At 40.4% G+C, this 22,254-nt stretch overlaps 1 protein-coding gene across 3 annotated transcripts in view; it reads right to left on the bottom strand.

Annotated features, from left to right (window-relative positions):
• The window catches only part of NETO2 (neuropilin and tolloid like 2), a 57,530-nt gene extending 35,663 nt beyond the window's left edge, over window positions 1–21,867 (bottom strand). For 2 of the 3 annotated variants that reach the window (XM_039462949.2, XM_039462952.2), the window contains exons 1-4: window positions 21,527–21,866; window positions 11,487–11,543; window positions 8,799–8,939; window positions 7,919–8,167 (exon numbers count right to left, since the gene is read on the bottom strand). In XM_039462949.2, coding sequence (XP_039318883.1) covers window positions 7,919–8,167; window positions 8,799–8,939; window positions 11,487–11,543; window positions 21,527–21,560 — 481 coding nt within the window. In that variant the 5' untranslated portion in view covers window positions 21,561–21,866. Of the gene's footprint in view, window positions 1–7,918; window positions 8,168–8,798; window positions 8,940–11,486; window positions 11,544–21,526 lie in introns of all 3 variants that reach the window. The other variant, XM_074403443.1, reaches the window with a different exon arrangement.
• Between the last annotated feature and the right edge of the window lie 387 nt (window positions 21,868–22,254).

Raw genomic sequence — 22,254 nt, 5'->3', positions numbered from 1 at the left:
ACTATGTTGGATAGGAGTGGTGAGAGAGGGCACCCTTGTCTAGTGCCAGTTTTCAAAGGGAATGCTTCCAGTTTTTCCCCATTCAGTATGATATTGGCTATGGGTTTTTCACCAATAGCTTTATTATTTTGAGATACATTTCATCCATACCTAGTTTATTGAGAGTCTTTAGCATAAAGGGCTGTTGAATTTTGTCAAAGGCCTTCTCTGCATCTATTGAGATAATCATGTGGTTTTTGTCTTTGGTTCTGTTTATGTAATGGATTACATATTGATTTGTGTATGTTGGAACAGCCTTGCATCCCTGGGATGAAGCTGACTCAATCATGAAGGATAAGCTTTTTGATGTGCTGTTGGATTTGGTTTGCCAGTATTTTATTGAAGATTTTTGCACCAATGTTCATCATGGATACTGGCCTGAAATTTTTTTATTGTGTCTCTGCCAGGTTTTGGTATCAGGATGACATTGGTCTCATAAAATGAGTTAGGGAGGATTCCCTCTTTTTGTATTGTTTGCAATAGTTTCAGAGGAATGGTACTAGCTCCTCTTTGTATGTTTGGTAGAATTTGGCTGTGAACCCATCTGGTCCTGGACTTTTTTTGGTTGGTAGGGTATTAATTGCTGCCTTAACTTCAGACTTTGTTATTTGTCTATTCAGGGATTCAACTGCTTCCTGATTTAGTCTTGGGAAGGTGTAAGTGTCCAGGAAGTTATCTACTTCTTCTAGATTTACTGGTGTATGTGCATAGGGATGTTTGTAGTAATCTCTGATGCTAGTTTGTATTTCTGTGGAATTGGTGATGATATTCCCTTTATTATTTTTTTATTGCATCTATTTGATTCTTCTTTTCTTTTTTATTAGTCTGGCTAGCGATCTATTTTGTTGATCTTTTTTTAAAAAAAAAAACAGCTCCTGGATTGATTTTTTGAAGGGTTTTTTTTTGTGTGTGTGTGTGTGTGTGTCTCTGTCTCCTTCAGGATAGCTCTGATCTTAGTTATTTCTTGTCTTCTGCTGACTTTTTGATTTGTTTGATCTTGCTCCTCTAGTTCTTTTAGTTGTGACAGGGTGTAAATTTTAGATCTTTCCTCGCTGTTCATGTGGGCATTTAGTGCTATAAATTTCCCTCTAGACACTGCTTTAAATGTGTCCCAGAGATTCTGGTACATTGTGTCTTTGTTCTCATTGGTTTCAAAGAACATCTTTATTTCTGCCTTCATTTCGTCATTTATCCAGTTGTCATTCAGGAGCAGGTTGTTCAGTTTCCATGTAGTTGTGTGGTTTTGAGTGAGTTTCTTAATCTTGAGTTCTAATTTGATTGCACTGTGGTCTGAGAGACTGATTGTTATGTTTTCTGTTTTTTGCATTTGCTGAGGGGTGATTTACTTCCAATTATGTGGTCAATTTTAGAATAAGTGCTATGTAGTGCTGAGAAGAATGTATATTCTGTGGATTTCAGGTGGAGAGTTCTGTAGATGTCTATTGGGTTTGCTTGGTCCAGATGTGAGTTCAAGTCCTGGATATCGTTGTTAATTTTCTGTCTTGTTGATCTCATATTAACAGTGGAGTGTTAAAGTATCCTACTATTATTGTGCGGGAGTCTAGGTGTCTTTGTAGGTCGTTAAGAACTCGCTTTATATATCTGGGTGCTCCTGTATTGGGTGCATATATTTAGGATAGTTACCTCTTCTTGTTGCATTGATCCCTTTCCCATTACATAATGCTCTTTGTCTCTTTTGATCTTTGTTGGTTTTAAAGTCTGTATTATCTGAGATTAGGATGGCAACTCTTACTGTTTTTTGCTATTTGCTTGGTAAATCTCCCTCCATCCCTTTATTTTGAGCCTGTGTGTATCTCTGCATGTGAGATGGGTCTCCTGAATACAGCACAGCAATGGGTCTTGAGTCTTTATTCAATTTGCCAGTCTGTGTCTTTTGATTGAGGCATTTAGCCCATTTATGTTTAAGGTTAATATTGCTATGTGTGAATTTGATCCTGCCATTTTGATACTAGCTGGTTGTTTTGCCTGTTAGTTGATGCAGTTTCTTCATTGTGTGGATGGTCTTTACCATTTGGTACATTTTTGCAGTGGCTGGTACTGGTTGTTCCTTTCCGTGTTTAGTGCTTCTTTCAGGAGCTCTTGTAAGGCAGGCCTGGTGGTGACAAAATCTCTTAAGCAACTGCTTGTCTGTAAAGGATTTTATTTCTCCTTGACTTATGAAGCTTAGTTTGGCTGGATATGGAATTCTGGGTTGAAGGTTCTTTTCTTTAAGGAAGTTCAACATTGGCCCCCACTCTCTTCTGCCTTGTAGGGTTTCTGCCAAGAGATCTGCTGTGAGTCTGATGGGCTTCCCTTTGTGGGTAGCTTGACCTTTCTCTATGGCTTCCCTTAGCATTTTTTCCTTCATTTCAACCCTGGTGAGTCTGACGATTATGTTGGGGTTGCTCTTGAGGAATATCTTTGTGGTGCTCTCCTATTTCCTGGATTTGAATGTTGGTCTGCCTTGCAGGAGAACTTGTTGGGGAAGTTCTTCTGGATAATATACTGAAGAGTGTTTTCCAGCTTGGATTCATTCTCTCAATCGCATTCAGGCACACCTACCAAACGTAGATTAGGTCTTTTCACATAATCTCATATCTCTTGGAGGCTTTGTTCATTTCTTTTCACTCTTTTTTCTTTAATCTTGCCTTCTCATTTTGTTTCATTGAGTTGACCTTCAATCTCTGATATCCTTTCTTCTGCTTAGTCAATTTGGCTATTGAAACTTGTGTATGCTTCATTAAGTTCTCATGCTGTATTTTGTAGCTCCATTAAGTCGTTTATGTTCTTCTCTAAGCTAGTTATTCTAGTTAGCATTTCATCTAACCTTTCTTCAAGGTTCTTAGTTTCTTTGCATTGGGTTAGTACATGCCCCTTTAGCTCAGAGAATTTTATTACCCACCTTCTGAAGCCTGCTTTTGTCAATTCGTCACACTCATTCTCCACCCAGTTTTGTTCCCTTGCTGGTCAGGAGTTGTGATTCCTTGGATGAGAAGCAGTGTTCTGGTTTTTGGTGATTTCAGCCTTTTTGCGCTGGTTTCTTCCCCAACTTCGTGGATTTATCTACCTCTGGTCTTTGAAGTTGGTGACTTGGGGGAGGTCTCTGAGTGGACATCCTTTCTGTTGACGTTGAAGCTATTTCTTTCTGTTTTTCAGTTTTCCTTCTAACAGTCAGGCCCCCCTTGCTGCAGGTCTACTCCAGACCCTGCTTGCCTGGGAATCACCTGCCGGGACTACAGAACAGCAAGGATTGCTGCCTGTTCCTTCCTCTGGTAGCTTCATTCCAGAAGAGTACCCACCAGATGTCAGCCAGAGCTCTCCTGTATAAGTGCTTCTTTGGATATACAGGGGTCAGGAGGCTACTTGAGGAGGCAGTCTGTCCCTAATTAAAGCTCAAGTGTTGTGCTGGGAGCTGTTTCTCCCTTCAGAGCAGCTGGGCAGGGGCATTTAAGTCTGTTGCAGTGGAACTCACAACTGCCCCTTTTCCCAGGTGTTCTGTCCTGGGAAGGTGCGGCTTTATTTGTAAGTCCCTGATGGGTTGCTACCTTTTTTCAGAGATGCCCTGCCCAGCAAGGAGGGAGTCTAGTCACAGTCTGCCTATAGTGGCATTGCTGAGCTGCGTCGAGCTCCACCCTGCTGCTGTGTAAACTTCCTTGCAATTTTGTTTACACAGGCAAGGTTAGAATTGCCTTGGTAATGGAGGAAGCCCCTACCCCGACCTAGTCGGACTGTCCCAGGTTGAGCTCAAACTGCTGTGTCAGCTGTGCAAATCTCAAGTTTCAGTTTGCTGGTCTTTGTTGGGGAGAGACCTGCTGAGCCAGATCACTTGCCTCCCTGCCTTCAGCCCCGTTTTCTCAGGGGAATGGGTGGTTCTGTCTTACAGGCATTCCAGGTGCAGGCTAAAATGGCTGCCCAGTTTTGTGGTGGAAACCTGCAGCACTGGTGTTGTTGGCACCGGCAGGAATCTCCTGGTCTGTGGGCTGTAAAGACTGCAGGAGTAGCATAGTATCTGAGCTGGAGTGCCCAGAAGAGTCCTTGATGGCCTCACTTGGGTGGGGGGGAGGTCCTCTGACCCCTTGCCCTTCTCAGGTGAGGCAGCACCCCACCCTGTCTCAGTTTGCCCTCTTGGGCTACATCCACTGTCCAACTGGTCCTATTGAGATGTGCTTGGTACCTTGGTTGGAAATGTGGGGATCTCTCACCTTCTGCATCGCTCTCACTGGGAACTGTGCTCCGGAGCTGTTCCTATTTAGCCATCTTGGCGGAAGTCCTCTACAAAATAAGGCTTTTCTCCAGTGTGACCTCATCCACATTATAAAGGCGACATGATAGAGCAGGAAGTATTGCCTAGTGAATTGCAATCTAGTTCTGGATTTGCCATTCTATGAACTAAGAAAATCACTTAATCTCTGACTCAGTTTCCTCATATATAAAATATTACATAATCCTCCTGACATTACTGTGATTAGCATAAAATTAAATATAATGTCTATCAAAAGTGTGAAGCACTGTAAAATGCAAATGAAAGGTGATAAACTCTAGAAATCTTAAGCATTTCATTATACTTCGTCTATATTTTAACTATAGGCCATTTAAAGTTGCTCTCATGAGCTAAAACATGAATAGAGAAAAAACAGCTACTTGACTCCATAGTAAGTATCTGTACATATGAAGTTGGCTGATTTTGTTTTTTAATATTTAAAAACATTATTCCAATAAGAGTATTCTTTGGATGTCTTTTTCTGTCAAGTAGTCTAAACTTACATTGTGCAGCCATCATCTATTGCAACAGTGTCTTCATGACACTATGTATCAATAACTTCAGTTATCAGTAACTTGATTTAGTTAACAAAAATAAAACACCTGACCAATTTAATCAAATCAGTCATTTGATATGAACTACTGGTTCTAAAACTTCTGTGGACTATTTCGCAAGGCAGAATATCCTGTGTATCACCCTTTCATCTTTCTTTTCCCTGTCACTGTGAAAAAACAGCTCACTAGCTACTACTTTTTTTTTTTTTTTTTTTTTGAGACGGAGTTGCACTCTGTTGCTCAGACTGGAGTGCAGTCATGCAGTCTCAGTTCTCTGCAACCTCCACCTCCGAAGTTCAAGTGATTCTCCCAACATGTACCACCATGCCCAGCTAACTGCTGTATTTTTAGTTAAAGATGGGCTTTCACCATGTTGGCCAGGCTGCTCTTGAACTCCTGACCTCATGTGATCCACCCACATCAGCCTCCCAAAGTGCTGAGTTTACAGGTGTAAGCCACTCCACTACTTTTAAGTTGTGGTAAATTATTCGTAACACAAAATTCATAATGTTGATAATTTCAAGAGACAGGGTGTTGCTCTGTTACCCAGGCTGGAATGCAATCATAGCTCACTATAACTTTGAACTTCTAGGCTCAAGCGATCTTCTAGCCTCAGCCTCCAGAGTAGCTGGGATGACAGGTGTGCAAGACACTCCTGGCTCTAACATTTTTAAGTTTACGATTCAGTGGCATTAAGCACATTTACAATGTTGTACACCATCATCATTTTTTAATTTTTAGAATTGTTAATCATCCCAAGTTGAAAGTCTATACCCATTAAACATTAACTCCCCTTCTCCCTTTCCCCACATACTCTGATGACTACTTCACTTTCTGTTTCTATGAACGTGACTACTTTATATACCTTATATAAATGGAGTCACATTTGTGCTTTTGCATCTGGTTTATCTCACTTAGCATAATGTTTCAAGGTTCATTCATGTTGTGGCATGTATTGGAATTTACTCAAATGAGTTAACTTATGTCCATACAAAAACCTGCACATGAATAGCAGCTTTACTCATAATTGCTAAAATGTGGAAGCAACCAAGATATCCTTCAGTAGAACAGATATACAAACATCTAGATATATCTAGACAATGAAATATTATTTGGTGCAAAAAATGAGCTATCAAGACACAAAAGGACATGGAGGAACCTTATATGCATATCACTAACTGGAAAAGACTCCACACTGTATGATTCCAGTTATATGACATTATGGGGAGAAACTGAAGTGATCAGTGATTGCCAGTGGTTTGGGGGGAGTGAGGGACGAACAGGCAGAGCATAAGGGACTGTTAGGATAGTGAGACTGTTCTGCATGGTTCTGTAAGGGCGGATATGTGTCATCATGCGTTTGTCAAAACCCACCTTAGTACATCCTACCAAGAGTGAACCCTAATGTCAATTATGGGCTTTGGGTGATAATGATGTATGATGTTGGCTCATCATCCATAACAAATGCACTATTCTCATTCAAGATGCTGATGGGAGGAGAGGCAGGAGGCTTATGGTAACTCTACTTCTTATGTAATTTTGTTGCGAACCTAAAAGTGTTCTAAAAAGTAAAGTCTATTAACAAATTTGACTTTTTGTAAATATCCTTTTGGCATTGAGCAGATAAATACTTGGTTGGCTATGGAGATTATAGAACAAAAGTAAAAAAAAAAAGAAGAGCAGATAAATACTGAAGCAAAGCTTAACATTTCCCATATGTGTAGTGACAGGGAACAAAATGTTGTTTATGTGTTTCAGGCAAAAAAGCAGATAATAAAGTTATATGCGTACCATAAGCCCAATCTTGTATAACAAACAAAAGAAACAGATATAAAAAAAATTGGAAGGGATATACACCAAATAACACTAAAAACACTGATTTTATATACATGGTGGAAGGATTATGAATATTTTCATTTCAATGTTTTAGTTTTTTCCAGTTAAATTTCTTGCATGGAAAATAAATGAAAGCTAAAAGATCATATAGCTGTTTTACTGTTATTTTTTCATCTTGTTAGTGTGTGTGTAAGCTTGGTGAGGACAGGAACAATAACTTGCACGTCTCTGTTTCTGCATTAGGGGTATGTACATGTCATACTGGACAGGGCTTTATAATTCTCAGAGTGCTCTCACCTACTGTGTATGGGGCAGGTAATACAGTGGGGCAGGCTGATAATACAGTAGACCCCCCAATATACCCATGGTGGAATCTCTATAATCGGTGAATAGTAGCATGCATATAGATACATATATAATATATACAGATTTTAAAGAATACATAGTACATTTCAAGGCAAAAGATGCCATTAGGTTAGGATCTTGAAAAGAGTAGAAAGAGCTGTGAAGAGGGAGGCTAGAAGGAGCAAAGACCAGGTTCTTCGCCAGGTTCCTAGAGGAAATGAGGCCCTGCTCAATTTTGGATTTCTGGTCTCCCAACTAAAAGAAAATCAATTTCTGCTGATTTAAGTGGCCAAATTTGAGGTAATTAGTTATGGCAGCACCAGAAAAGTAATACAGCAGGCATTCCCATTTTACTAATGGCAAATCTCAGGCATAATTCTGTGCTTAGTAGTCCTACAGCTATTAGGAGGCAGAGAAAGAATTCAAACCCAGATCTTTGATATCTAAGTGCAGAGCAGTATTCTTTCTATTGCTCATATATTCTAAAGTATTTATTCAGTTGGGTGGTTAATTCAATCAGCTAAATGAGAAAAATCATATAAAATAATTTTTGTGGGAATTCTGAAAACAAGACAATTTGTTGAATCATTTAAAAAAAGTATTGTTTTTAATGTTGCTGGCCTGAGAATATGCTATAAAACGGAAAAAAATCTAAGAAAATGTGGCACCATCTCTGATACACTTCCAAATCCAAATGATGCGTTTCTATGTCCAATTTCTATTAAGTTCTTATTTGTTCATGGAATAATTTCCCTTTGACTTTGCTAATTTGTTTAAAGTCTTGATTTGATTAACTTGACCAAACTAATCTCTTTTTTAACCTTAAGATTCTAAAATCAGAGTTAGAGATGCCCAACCACTTAAAAGATAACTTGCTCTTTACCTGGAATAAATGAGTATTTTGCTCGAAATCCCAGTCCTTCAAGCTCTTCATCAGAACTAAACTTAATCCACATGAATCTCCCTGTTGATCTAATTAATGGAGGGCTTTTCACACCACAGTAACGATCTATAAGAGGAGAGAAACCAAATGGCCCATCTCGAACTTCCAAGTGATCAAACCGACACTCAAATGATGGCTCTATATAATAATGTTCATCAAAGGTCAACTCTATTCTTTGACGTGGAGCAGCTAGAAAATAAGAGTAAGCAAATCAGGGCAACACAAACAAGAAGGAATATAAATGTATTGACACAAATGAGGAAAGCAAAACAACTGTTGTGCTAACTGCTTCATAGACAAGGGTCTTAGTGACAACTGCTATAAAAGTCTTGATAAATGTTGTAACTTAAATTAAAAACAATGCTACTCTGTGGAACTACAGTAATCTTTTCCTTTGGCTATGGTATCTACTAAGTTAAATATTCATGAGTGATGCTACTGCTTACTTAGTTCAAGATACAATGTACTACAATACATAGAAAAATAAACAGAAGAAATGAAAGGAACTCACTTATGTGGACATAAATTTGAATTAAGCCTTACAAGGGATGCCAGTAAGCTTAAGTTTCTTATCAGAGAAGTTTTTCATATATACTAATGTACCTACTTGAATTATATTTTGGGAGATTCAAACTTTCTATAATATTTCTGCTAGTATCTTGTAATGTATTCAATATGCAGAAATACTTACCATTTCTACAGTTAAATTCAAATACATGTTTAAATTTTGTTCAAACTGGTTTACATAGCTCATTTTACCAACACATTTAGTTTTACAAGAAAGTAAAAATTCATCCAATAAAAGAAATTGGTCTGATACCTTCCAAAATGTAGATACACTCCTTGTTTGGTGGATATGAGTCAGGATAATTTGGTGAAGCAAAATGACCTCCATTGCTGGTTCGAACCCAGATGCCACACTGGGTTGCAGGAATATGCTTGATTCCAATATTTTGTCCATCTTGGGGAAAAACGGCATTTAAAACACTCATTACAGCAAAAGATAATCATTCTTCTCTTTCCCCTACCACTTTCCAAACAATTCCTCACTCTATGCTACATATATAAAATTTTATAGGAACCACTGTCAAATTTAGCATAACAAATTGAGTACAGAAGTGAAAGACAGGGAGGGAAAACTTGCTGGGAGAGGACAAGTTTGCCATGCAAGAGAAAAGGGAAATAAAGGGCTTATATGCACATAACAAAGGGCAAAACCATATAGGGGAATCTGCTAAGTCAGTAAGATGCAATACAATTCAGTTTTAACCTAAAAATAAGAACGAAGGCATCCCAAGATTTGATCTCTGATATGGGGCCTTCATACTTAGTTTTATCCAACAGTGAAAGAAAGATTCCAAGGTTACAGAGGGATTTTAGTTGAAGATTGTAGACTAAACACATGCATTTAGCTCTGCTCCCTCCTCAAACTCCACTTAAGCAACAATAAAAGGATTTTTAAAAGGGTATAAACCCTTAAGTACAGAGGGGTAGATAAAGCAGTAACAACTGGAGGTACCAGGAAGTGGGGTGGGGGGTGGTGTGCAGGCTAGTTAAAAGTCTGTTTAGAATGAGTTGGGTTTTCAGTACCCTTTCCTTCTCCACAAATCTAGCTTAGCTGCTGCTCTTCAACCATATCAGAACACTAGAGGTGATTTCTTTGGAGAAGCTAAAACAACAGGGACTAGGGGACACAGGCACAGCTGAGAAGAAAAACAGGGAGGTGAGTGAATGTTAGCACATATCCCAGCCTTCATTTCCTGCTGAACCCCCACAAAGGCCTCCCCGTCAGATACGGAGCCTTTAAGCAGGAAAAGAGAAGATTATTTTCTGGGAATCTAAACAGCCCTAGGAAAGACCTGATGCAGACATAGGAAGGAGTTCCCCAATGTCAAGTGTGTCAACAGTGTGGGCCAGTGACCAATCCTTGCCCACACCTGCAGAACAGCTAACAATTAGTTTTTAGTACCCCTCTTAAAATATGAGCCTTCAAGGATCACCAGACATTGGAGGAAAGCCTCCAATATAAAAAACAGGAGAAAAGCAATTCTGAGGAGATAAAGACTATGTAAGAAAAATATTTAAAAACCACCACTACCACTAAACAATCATTTAATATCCTGAGAAAGAAAAGCAAGTAAATCCATAAGACAAGAACAAAGATAGTCTTCAAACAGAAATTATACTCAGAAAACAGAACCAAAAAAAGCTTCTAAAAATAGAAGTAATGAAAAAATTAGCAGAACATTTAGAGAAGAGTTCAGCCAACTATGACCCTGAGCCAGACATGACCTGGAGCCTGCTGTAAATAAAGCATTACTGGAATATACCCATGCCCATCATGTGTATGCTTTTGTTCCTGGACAGAAGAGTCAAGGAGTTAGAGGAGTTGCTCCAGAGACTGTAAGACTTACAGCACCTTAAATACTTATGATCTGAAACTTTACAGAAGAAGTGTTCTAATTCCTGGTTTAGAGGTAAAGTTGAAGAAGTCTCAGAGAATGTGGAGCAAAAAGAGACGGAAAATAGAAGAGCTAGAAACAAAAACCAGGAGGGCCATAACCAAGTAAAGTAATAGGAATTCTTGAAAAGACAGAAGAGAGAAAATTGAGGAAAGGGAGTTTAAAAAATTAAAACGGAAAGACAAAACTCAAACTGAATGAGTAACTTAATGTATATCCTGAATACTGAGTTAACCAGAATTACGACAGAACTGTACTGAGAAGGGTGGTACAAAGGAAAGGTACGACAACACTCATATATGGATAGGGTGGACAACAGGTGTGTGAAAGAGCTAAATTCTCATCTTCCACAGTGAAAAATCAGTATCTAATGTCTAAAACTGAAATGACCAAGAAGTAGCAATATAGCATGTTATTCAGAGAAAGGAAGAGAAATACGAAAAGAATCAGCTAAGAGTGTTTATTTCCATGGAGCAGGAAGTTAAATAGGGCAAGATGGGGAACTGATTTTTCCTAATTAACTTTTAGGAATGCTTTGATTTTTATCATATGTATTACTTAGATGAAAATAAAAAACAAACAAGATTACACTGAAAATGTACTAAATTTAGACATAAAAATCTGATTCCAAAAAAATCACACTAGCTAATCATCTATCATAAATCAAGACAAAAGAACAGGACCAAGCTTTGAATAAAACATTAATTGAAGGGTTTCATTTGTTTAAATTAGAAAAAGGGACTTTTATCTTTGCTTAGTGATAAAATATAAATCTCATTTAATTTTTGGATATAATCCACAGTACGCTAGGAGCTACTAGTGATGTCAATTTTTAAAATTTATCAGGGCAAGACTTTATGCTGACAATTTACTCTAGTTAACTGCAGCTGAACCCAGTTAAATTGAGGCTGTCGGGCTGACAGAAAGCCTTAGGTCACTGAACACCCCAAAGGGATTATGGAAATAGGACTCAAAGTTGCAATCCTTTCAAATAAGCCAGTCCATTGTCTTAAACATGCAGTAAGTCGCCAATGTCAGTACTTTACCTTGGGTTTTTTGGGCCACAGCAATCCCTTCCACTACCAGTACCGTTATTAGCAACACTAAAGAAATAACAGAGAAGAGAAATTACAATTAAATCTATACTACATTTTACTAAGTCAATAAAGAAAATTGGATGACAAAAAAAGATTAACTAAAATCACTATTTATTACTAAAATTCACTCACAAGATCTTTAAGCATTAAATGTTATGCTCTGATTTGCAACCTAACCCTTAAGACAATCCAGGAAAAGACAAGTGGTTCTGTACTCATTTATACACACATTTAGTAACACATGGCATTTGAAGTACTTTTCAACTTAATAGTTTACAAAAAAACAAAAAACCCTTGTTTTTTGCAACAGACCTTGCTCATCCTAACTATTCCTCTATTTACTGTAGTCCATCTCAGAGTTTACATGTAGTATAGCTGGCTCTGCAATGTGCTATGGCAGTGAAGTTCAATTAGATTATCTGCTTTCTGAGAACATTCATAATCAAGACAGAAAGTAAGGGGGCAGCAGTCTCCTAGAAATCAATTCAAACTGTCTTATGGTTGTGCAATACTATGCTGTGCTCTGTGTTACAAAGGCTAGCCATACTTAGACACTAAAGGCTTTTCCCATGTTGAATATTTCTGAGACCCAATCAACAACACATTGAATTGTTTTGTGTATGTGGTTTGAAGACTTAAACATTTTTATGGATGGTGCACTCTCCCTTTCAAGGGAAACCATACTGCCAGCATGTCCTGAATTACTGCGTGAACTGGAGTTATTCATTCAGTGAATAGGCACTTACAGAGTATACACTGAAAAGCGGCACTAAGGATGCACAGGTGTGGAGAGAGAAATAGAGCAAAGTGGTTAAGAGTGTGGACTTAAGGAGTTACATGAATCTAGGTTAGGGTTCAAGTTTTGCCTTGTACCAGCTGTGAGGCCTTTTCAGCTCAGTTTACTTATTTTTAAAGTGGAGATGATATATAAATGGGCCAACCTCATTGGTGGCTATGAAGATTAAATGAGATGATGTGCATAGTACTTTTACGTGACAGGCAATCTGCTACATAAACGATGGATATTAGGACAAACCAGCATCCACAAGGAATCAATGTATTGCTGAATCTACAATACAAGATGAAATGGAGTTTAACAGGAGATATGCAGAAGGCATAATGGAAACAGAAGGTCCATTCTGCTGGGGTTTAAAGGAAATAGAATAAGGAAAACCCCTAAAAGAGAAGGCATAATCTGGTTGGACCTTATAGGACTTGAGCCCAGGAGAAGGAGAAAGAAATACTTTAAATAAGAACATAGAAGGCCAGGGACGGTGACTCATGCCTGTAAATCCCAACACCTTGGGAGGCTGAGGCAAGAGGATGGCTTAAGCCCAAAAGTTCCAGACTAGCCTGAACAAAACAGTGAGGCCCTGTCTCTGTGAAAAAAAATTAGCCAGGCATAGTGGCACATGCCTATAGTCCCAGCCACTTGGGAGGCTGAGGCAGGAGGATCACTTGTGACCAGGAGTTAGAGGCTGCAGTGAGCCATGATTGTGCCACTGCACTACCACCTGGGTGAAAGAGAGCATGCCTCAAAAAAAAATAAAAATAAAAATAAAAATAATATAAAAACATAAAGGCACGAGCTCTAACTTACAGCAGGTTTTAGGGAACTCTGAGTAATACGGTGTGGTTAGCATGTGGAAGGCTACAGTAGTATAGCAGGTTAGAGAAAAGTTGGGTGAGATCCAATTTTAACAAGTTTTGAATGGCATGCTTAAAAGTTTGGACTTCTAACTATATAATAAGAAGCCTTGTAGTTTTTAAACAAGTGTATGGCATTATCACTTCTGTGTTTTAGACCAATAATCCTAATGCTTGTGTGGTGTCTACACTTTTAATGAGAAGACAGAGATCATTAGGAAGCAAAGGTGATCATGTTTGCATTATCATCTTTGAAGCAGAGCAGTGGCAGTGGAAAAAGAAAGGAGGAGGGATTAATGACATGGTTCAAATTTAGAGTCAAGTGCAACTTACAGGATGTAAAGGGTAAGGGAGATGAGGCACTGGAGTCTGCTAGTCAAGTGGCTGGTAGACAGTCACCACTGTTCACCTAATAGCACGTTCTGAGTGTCTACCACCAAAGTCACCAATATAGAAGTGCTAAGAGGTAGTTCTTGCTATTCAGTTCACATCTTAAAATCTAATTATTTGACATCTTCATCTTTGGTTTCTTGCATCCTTGCTGACCTCTGTGTCTCCTCTGTGTTTTCTCAATAACATTAATTGCCCCCTTTGCTTTCTTTGGTTGATACGTAGTGTTGAAGATCTCGTGTTATGCTGAGATCTTTAACTCTTCACATCTTTACACTGGATCTGATTAGAAGAATGGAGTTTTGAAACTTTTTTTAAAAAACAGATTTATGATCAAAAACAAAAGTCAGATAATAAGTAGATATTTTGTAATTCAGCAAATAAACCAACCATTTTAATCAATTTATCTCACTAGAAGACACTATCTCCCAGGCATATCATTCAAATCATACATAATTGGTCAATATTTTGTGCTCAGTATTCTGTTCTTCCTTAATAATAGATGTAAGCATTTACTAGTTTTGACATTTACAAATCCATTTATAAGCAAGTAACCACAAAAAGCCAGCAGACAGGGAACCTAAGAAGCCAATAAACTGAAACCAAGACAGCAACAGTACAACTATGGCAAAGAGATGAACTGTGCCAGCTCAATTGATATACAATGACCAATAAAAATGTGCCAGTGTAAAATAATTGCTTTATGCAATTTGCATAGAATACACAAGGTAGATCGTACTGAAAATAAAGTTGCAACGCCAAATAGCCTATTATACTCTTTTCAACTTTATTTAGAGGGCTGTGCAGTTTTCTTTTTTTCTCAAGTAATTACTAGCTATTCACAACTCAATCGACCAAATGAGCTGTGCCACTAAATATAAAAATGACGTATAAAGAATAGGGCGAATCTGCACAGCAATTAGGAATAGAAAGATTTACTGGTACAGTTTTTGGTAATACAGTTGTGACTATTAATCCATTCTAAATTCTGTATCATTATAAACACAGTTTCCCGAGTTGTGTAACAAGATCTTTGTACACTGCTTGAGTTATAATCAGGCTGAGATATTAAAACAAATTCCATTAATGCTAAACTCTGCAATTATTTAGCACATGAAGCAGTTCTGTGGTTCTTTGTTCTGCCTTTATTCTCAATCTAGGTGTCACTGTTCCCTCTAACTAAAAGGATCAATAATTTCTGAAATCCAGGAATGCCTCATACTCTGAATTCAAAGATAATGTAAATAGGAAGGTACTAATTCTATAAGGCAGAAATCTACACAAAAATAAAAATTCTAAACTCTATAACCATGCAATTTGATTGTACAGAGAACTACTTGTGATTTGATGCTTGAGAAAGGTAGTACCCACCATTTATTACATTACTCCTGGTTCTAGAATTGAATTTAGTCTTCTAATAACCCGTGTACAGATCTGACCTAAAATGAAGTCACTCTTATGATAAAGATAGGTGCTATTCAGGCTGTTAAACAATCCTCAGAGGCACTCCCTTTATTCATCCTCTTTTTTTTTTTTTAAACCATGAATCACTGTCATTTTAGCTCTAAGCAGAGAATCCTGTTCCCAGGCTTTCCATTTTAAAGGCCTATTTTCCACTGTAAAAAAAAAAAAGAAAAGAAATCAAAGTCACATTTATTCTTTACGCTGTTACTTAACAGTGGCAATTCTAACTAATACAATACATGCTGGAAAGAAGACAAAATTATTATTTATAGGTAATGTTACTGAAAACCTAGAAACTTCAAGAGAATTACTTGAAAACTTATGATACCTATTAAGAAAGTAAAACTAAAATAAATTAAATAAACAATAAATATACTGAATAAAATGGAGCAGTAACATGTTTCTTAGTAAAATAATGCTGCTAAGATAATGAGTCTTTCCAATAGGCCATATATTTAATATTTTAATCAAACTCTTAGTGAGTCCTGTTTTTTTTTTTTTTTTGAGACGGAGTTTCGCTCTTGTTACCCAGGCTGGAGTGCAATGGCGCGATCTCGGCTCATCGCAACCTCCGTCTCCTGGGTTCAAGCAATTCTCCCACCTCAGCCTCCAGAGTAACTGGGACGACAGGCACGCACCACCATGCCCAGCTAACTTTTGTATTTTTAGTAGAAATGGGGTTTCACCATGTTGACCAGGATGGTCTCGACCTCTTGACCTCGCAGTCCACCCATCTCGGCCTCCCAAAGTGCTGGAATTACAGGTATGAGCCACTGCGCCCAGCAGTGAGTCCTGTTTTTGGACTTAACAAAATGTTTTTGATGCTTATCTTGAATATTGGCCAAAGAAAATTTATAAATAACATAAAATACATAAAAACAATATATGATATACTTATTGTAAAGCTACAGTAATTAAAAAACGTAGCAATGACACAGGAAGAAAGATGATCTGTTAAACATATGCAGCAACCCATTATCTAACAGGTAGTGAGTCACTAAATATAAAAACACTTGCCCAGGATCTACAGTGATCTCAAACTAAAATAGTTAGGGCCAGGTGTGGTGGCTCATGCCTATAATCCCAGCACTTTGGGAGGCTGAGGCAGGCGAGTCACGAGGTCAAGAGGTCGAGACCATCCTGGCCAACATGGTGAAACCTCGTCTCTACTAAAAAAATACAATTAGCTGGGCCTGGTGGCACATGCCTATAATCCCAGCTACTCGGGAGGCTGAGGTAGGAGAATTCCTTGAACCAGGGAATTGGAGCTTGCAGTGAGCCAAGATTGCGCCACAGCACTCGAGCATGGCAACAGAGTAAGACTCCGCCTCAAAAAAAAGAAAAAAAAGAAAGAAAAGTTTAAACAACAAAAACAATTCCCCTAAGATACACACATCATTTTCTACTCATACCTAACTTAGTCACATGGTCACCTAAACCAACAGGAAACTGGGAAATACAGTATTCATTTTGGGCAACTATGTGCTCAGCTAAAAATTAACAGAATGACTGACAAACAGCTAAACAGGTATTTGCAGACAACTGGAAGTTTCTGCCACAGTCCCTATAGTGTATTGTGTACACAGCAGCCAGTGATCTTTTCAAAATACAAATCAGATCACATTACAGCCTTGTTTAAAATCTTCCAGTAAAGTCCCATTACATTTAGAACAAATCCATGCCCCTTACTCTCACTTCAGAGGTCCTATGTGAACTGGAGCCTGTGCATCTCTCTGGCCTTCCGAGTGCTCTCTACCAGAACACAGGCTTTCTTCCCATTACTTAAAACACATCAAGCTAATGCTTGCCTCAGGGACCAGCTGTGCTTTCTGCCTAGAATCTCTTTGGCTGGTTTCTTCCTGTCTTTCAGGTCTTGTGAGGCTTCCCTGATTTCTAAATAAGCACTACATTTTCTCCTTCATCTTGCTTTATTTTCATTACTGTATTACCTGGTATTTTGGGGCTTGTTTGTTGTCTGTCTCTTTTACTAGAAAGAAGGACCTTGTCTGTCTGAATCACGGATGCATGTCCAGGGCCTAAAAGACTGCCTGACCTCAACAGTACTCCATACAGACAGAACGAACACATGGGGGTGACTGAGCATGACTCCAGTGTCTCTTCTTTGTAACTGCAACACATAGCACAGTAACTGACAAACACAAATCTTGGTGAACAAACAGTAGCCACACATGTGACCTCACTTTTTTTTTAATGTGAGCACAAATCAGGGGATGGGAAAAGAACTGAGATTACCTCCACCCTCCTGAGATACCCTGTCACCACTGTTACTTTCCTCAAGCTGGCTCAGTTTACCTTTGTTAGTAATTAAAGGTGTCTCTACATATTCCTGTGTTAAGCAACTAGGTGGTAAACATAAGGCTTTTAAAATCTAATACAAGATGCTAGAACCACCTACCTGGTCTCCCTGCTCATTAGTAATTTCCTATAATGACAGCAGAATGGAGTTCAGTTAGAGTCCACATACTATTTGACATGGCAGTCACTTGTTTTTGATAAACTATGTTCCAAAGAACAAAAAAAGTACCCAAATTTAATCAAATTCAATCATACTTTACTAGTTAAGAACAAAGATGGATGGTGAACTTTGGGATCACTCCAGCCTACATATGTTAATCACACTGTCAATCACTTTAGTAAGAAAGAGTAACTGTAGCAGAAGTGCTTTCTCTTTCCTGCAGAATGTGACAAACTCCTTAGTGGAGCTGATCTGAGATGGCACTTTTGTATGCTCTATTTTAATGACACATCAGTCCTCCTGACTGCACAGCAACTATCGTCACCTTCTAACATGATCAGGTCATATTTGAAAGACTACTTGATATCTTCTTGTGCTGTAATTTCTAATGTTACTCTAGGCATATTTAAACCAACATGTCTTAATGTCATGAAAGGACTGAACTTTCAGTTTAGTATACCCTGTAATTTTGGATGCAATATAACAAACATGTTGAAGTGTCAGTTCTTGGGGTCACCCTGGTGTTTGAGGTGACTGAGAGGGCAAGGCCTCCCACTAATCAATTCTGTTCTGTTGTCCTCTTTTTTTTTTTTTAAAGTGCTTCCTCACGAGAGTTCCTCTGAAGCCTGGAAACCACTGGATTAGATCACCTCTTAAGATGCTCCTTTTCAACTCAAAGATCATAAAAATTGGAATTTCCAGTGCCTCAGGGACATGTATTTCTAAGTACCAATAATTATTCTGCAGGAGCTTAAGTTGAAAAATGATAGGAGATCATGCTGGATGGGTGGTACCCTAAGAGCAAGAGGTATCCTATTGTTTTAAAATTTCAGATATGAACTTTATTTATAGTCTATCATTTTTCTAACTTTTCTAAAAAGGACTGAAAGTGGCTTTGATTTGAACTTGTTTTGTAATACAGGATTTTTCCTAAAGAGTGAGTGTACTTTCAAAATGAAAGATAAACCAGATTGCAATTGAGGATTTACTACAACAAAACCATTATTTAATAAGACTTCTGAATTGACAGTGTTAAAACAGTTTTTCCCAAACCCTGGAAGGAAAAGTCAAAAAGTTAATTTTTAACAAGGCTTTAGTATTAAAGGACAAGTTTTTCAGTACCACATTTATTTCTGTATAACTAGTTTACATTCTTGGGTGAGATTTAAGAATGAAAAACAGGAGTTAATACTTGTACCATCTCAAACAAGATTTCAAATACGATGCCAAGGAGTATTTGTGCTCTGTTACATCACAAATGTAACCACAGTTTATACAGCTTTAAATATTGCTGAGTTGATAGATTCTCCAGAAACAAGTGTGCAGAATGAATAAGAACAAAAAATAGATTTATCATCTTCATGTAATATTTTTATGGGACTACAGTGCTTAGTTAACCTTGACAGAAGGTTAACTCAAATTCTGTGAGGGCTACAGTAATCATAAACAGTTAAAAGTGAATTATTTAGTTTCAACAGCATAGGACAAGGTTTAAAAGTCCTAGTAAGGTGATCTTTTTGCCTTAAAGGCTGAAAGTAAAACAAGAATAATCAGTGGCATCTTAAAGAACTAAAATTACTTTATACTTAAAATTTCACACTCATTATGGCTGATTTATTTTAGTAGAACTGACCATAATATTCCAAACAAGGCTTTCATGGGTAATATCTACAATTATGTAAATGTTAAATAGCTGTTTCAGATAAGAACCTCTTTGATGTTGAAGAAATTCACTTTATAGATCATAAGGAAAACTTTTTCATGCCTTGGGCACACAATGAGTATGAGTACTGGGAAAGGCCAGTATCTTTTTAAAAAGCAATTTTTAAAAATAAAATATTTTTATATAGGTTATACATGCATTTGGTTAAAAAAAGTCAACTGACACAAATGGGTGTGCAGTGAAACCAAAGTCTCCCCTTCATTCTTGTCTTTCTGTCCCCTGGATTTATGTATTAGAATCAACTCCTGTTAACAATTTCTTGAATCTTTCCAGATCAATTCTTGGCATTTACAAGTCAATACCATAGAAGACTTTAAAAATAGCTTGCTTTCTCTCTAGGAAGCCGCCACCAACAGCAGTTAACAACAACAATAATTCAGCTTGAGCTTTAAAAATACTCCACCATGTAAAAATAGTGTATGTTGACTAACACGGAAAAAAGAAAAGCCAGATACTATATTGTTTTCACTGTAGCTCTGTCATCACCAGAATCCTTTCCTGAAACGTACAACAACTCAACGCTTCACCATATTGGCCAGAGAGGGCAGTGTGCACCCACCGCAAAGGCGAAGGAAGAAACGCTGCAAATCCCTTCACCATTGGAGAAGACTCTATCAGCTCCTGCCCTAAGCAGCTCAGTTTTATCAAGTTCTGCAGGTAAAGCGGTGTGACAGATATACGCGATGTCATCCGGGGGCTGCCCTCAGATGCTCGGTCAGTAGGATGCTGACAACCTTACCGTGGTGAGGGCGCAATTCGACAACGGCAGAAAATTCAGATAAGCAGAACGATCAGAAATCCTACTGTGCATACGGTTTATCATGAAAGAGTAAAACAAAACATTCATTTCCCCGGAATGACTGTAAAAATTAAGAATTAGAGATATGAAAACCATAGGATGAATTTCAGAGCTGTTTTAAATTGTAGTATAATAAAGGAATCACTAAGCATTTATGGTTTGTGAAATTATTCATCAGCTAGAAAGTCCTGGGTTACCTTAGCGTAAGCTGTAGATCGGTTTACAGTGGGGCAAACGTTTTAAATTAAATTACTGACATCTCAGTCACAAATTTAGGAGTATGTGGAGAGGAGATAATGTGTCCTATTAAAATCAAAAGCAAAATTACACGGAACTTTCTAATAAAACAAATGTGAAAAAAGTGTTGTTATGGAGCAGGAAAAACAAGATCTGTCACTCTACAAATATTAAGAAACAGTTCTAAGCTATACGTGACACGTTAATAATGCCTCAGTTGTACCCTCAGTATTTTAAAAAAGAACATGTGATGACATTACAAACATACAGATATTCAATTTTCAATCTAAATAAATCAGCAGAGGGAAAAGAGAAGTCCTTTACGGAGTGCTGGTGCTATTCTCCCTCTGGAAATTGAAAAGACGATTTATTCAGTCCGAGTTTCAGGAGCAACTTTGTATCCCAATCCTAATTATCTATGTATATAAATTTTCCTCTAAATTACCGCCTCCTGGGAAATGCAAAGCGGCTGGAGAGTGCTTTAGAGCTCTGCGCTCTTGGGAAGCCAAGTGTTTTAATTCCCGGTACAACAAATTAGTAAGAACCGAACACTAGCGGCGGGGAATTCTGAGACCTCGGGGGAAGCTGGAGGAGCGCAGTTCCGGGGAGCGCCCGGGCTCAGCCCGAGCAGCCGGACTCCCCCGGGCCGGACGAGCCGAGCCGGGCCGGGCCGGGTCCGCGGCGCCCGCGCGCCGCCCCCAGAGCCCGCAGTGGTGCCGCAGCCTCAGCGGCCGCAGCAGGTGGAACCCAGCCGGCCCGGCAGGCCCCGTTCCCCGCAGCGAGGTTGGCGCGCCGCGAGGCTGTTTGAAAACCGCTGCACGACGTCACGGCCGCGGCTTTTATTGTTCGCGTGGAATTACTTTTTGCTATCACATCTGGAGAAAGAGCGGCCTTCGCTCCACGATAGGAATCTCACAACTTTGCGAAGCGATAGTCGGAATTCCACGGAAGCGGCGCGAGGACGCAGCTCGGAGGACCCCGCGGGGCCCAGGGTCCTCCCAACCGCCTTCTCTACCCGATCCCCTTTCCCATTCGCGGCCGGCGAACGTCGGCTGGACTCGCAGGGGCCGGAGGCGGCGCGCCGGGAGAGCCGGACAGTGCGCGCGCCCCGCGGTCCGCTCCGAGTCGCCGCGAGTCCCGCCAGACAAAGAGGCGCGTCGGGTCCGGGGATCAGTGAAGGGAGGCGGCGGCCGGGCAGGGCGGCGCGCCAGCCTCGGCCCGCAGGGGGCGCCGTTCGCGGCCCCGGCACTTACCTTTGAGGACCGAGCAGAGCCGCTCCAGGGCCATGTTCCCGAGCTGCCCGGCGCTTCGCAAGGGGCTCACGCGGCTGCAGCGCGGGGCTCACGGCCCGACGCAGCGGCGGCGGCCCCGCTCCATCCTCATCGCCGGCCAGCAGGTGCCTCCCCGCGGGGCAGGGCTCAGGTCCTGCGGCCCGCCATGCCCGAGCCCCCCGACGAGCGCCGCCTCCTGCTCCGCGGCGCCTAGTCCCATCGACCGCCTGGGGGCCGAGGAGTGCGGGCGCGCGGCGCGGGACGGGCGGTCAGCTACAAGCGCGGCCCCGGCGCGGGATCCACTGAAGTGGCGGGCGCGGGGCGCCCAGGCTCATTTAAGCAGGGAGCGCGAGCGCCGCGTGCCGGCCGCGCCGCCTGTGCGCATGTGCCCGCCCCGCCCCGCGCCTGGCGCGCCCGCCGCGGCCTCGCGCCCTGGGACGGCGTAGCTCCCGGCCGGCTGCCGTTAGGGCTGGGGACCGGCGGGGCCCGGGGGGTGCGGGGGTACCCCTCTCCCTGGCGGCGCAGTGCCCTTCTGCTCCGAGAGGCCGACGCCGGGGCATAGCCCGGCGGGTGCCCAGCCGCCGTGCAGGGTGCCCGGGGCAGCGGCCGGAGCCCTCGAGGCCTCCCGCCTGACCGAGGCGCCCTGGAAGCGCCGCCCACCCTGGCCCCTCACCCTCGCCCGCCTGCCCCATCTCCGCCCACCCTCTCAG

This window comes from Saimiri boliviensis, chromosome 1 (genome assembly GCF_048565385.1).
Source record: "Saimiri boliviensis isolate mSaiBol1 chromosome 1, mSaiBol1.pri, whole genome shotgun sequence".
Taxonomy (NCBI): domain Eukaryota; kingdom Metazoa; phylum Chordata; class Mammalia; order Primates; family Cebidae; genus Saimiri; species Saimiri boliviensis.
Note: the sequence above shows the minus strand (reverse complement) of the source record. Positions and strands in the feature narration are given on the sequence as shown.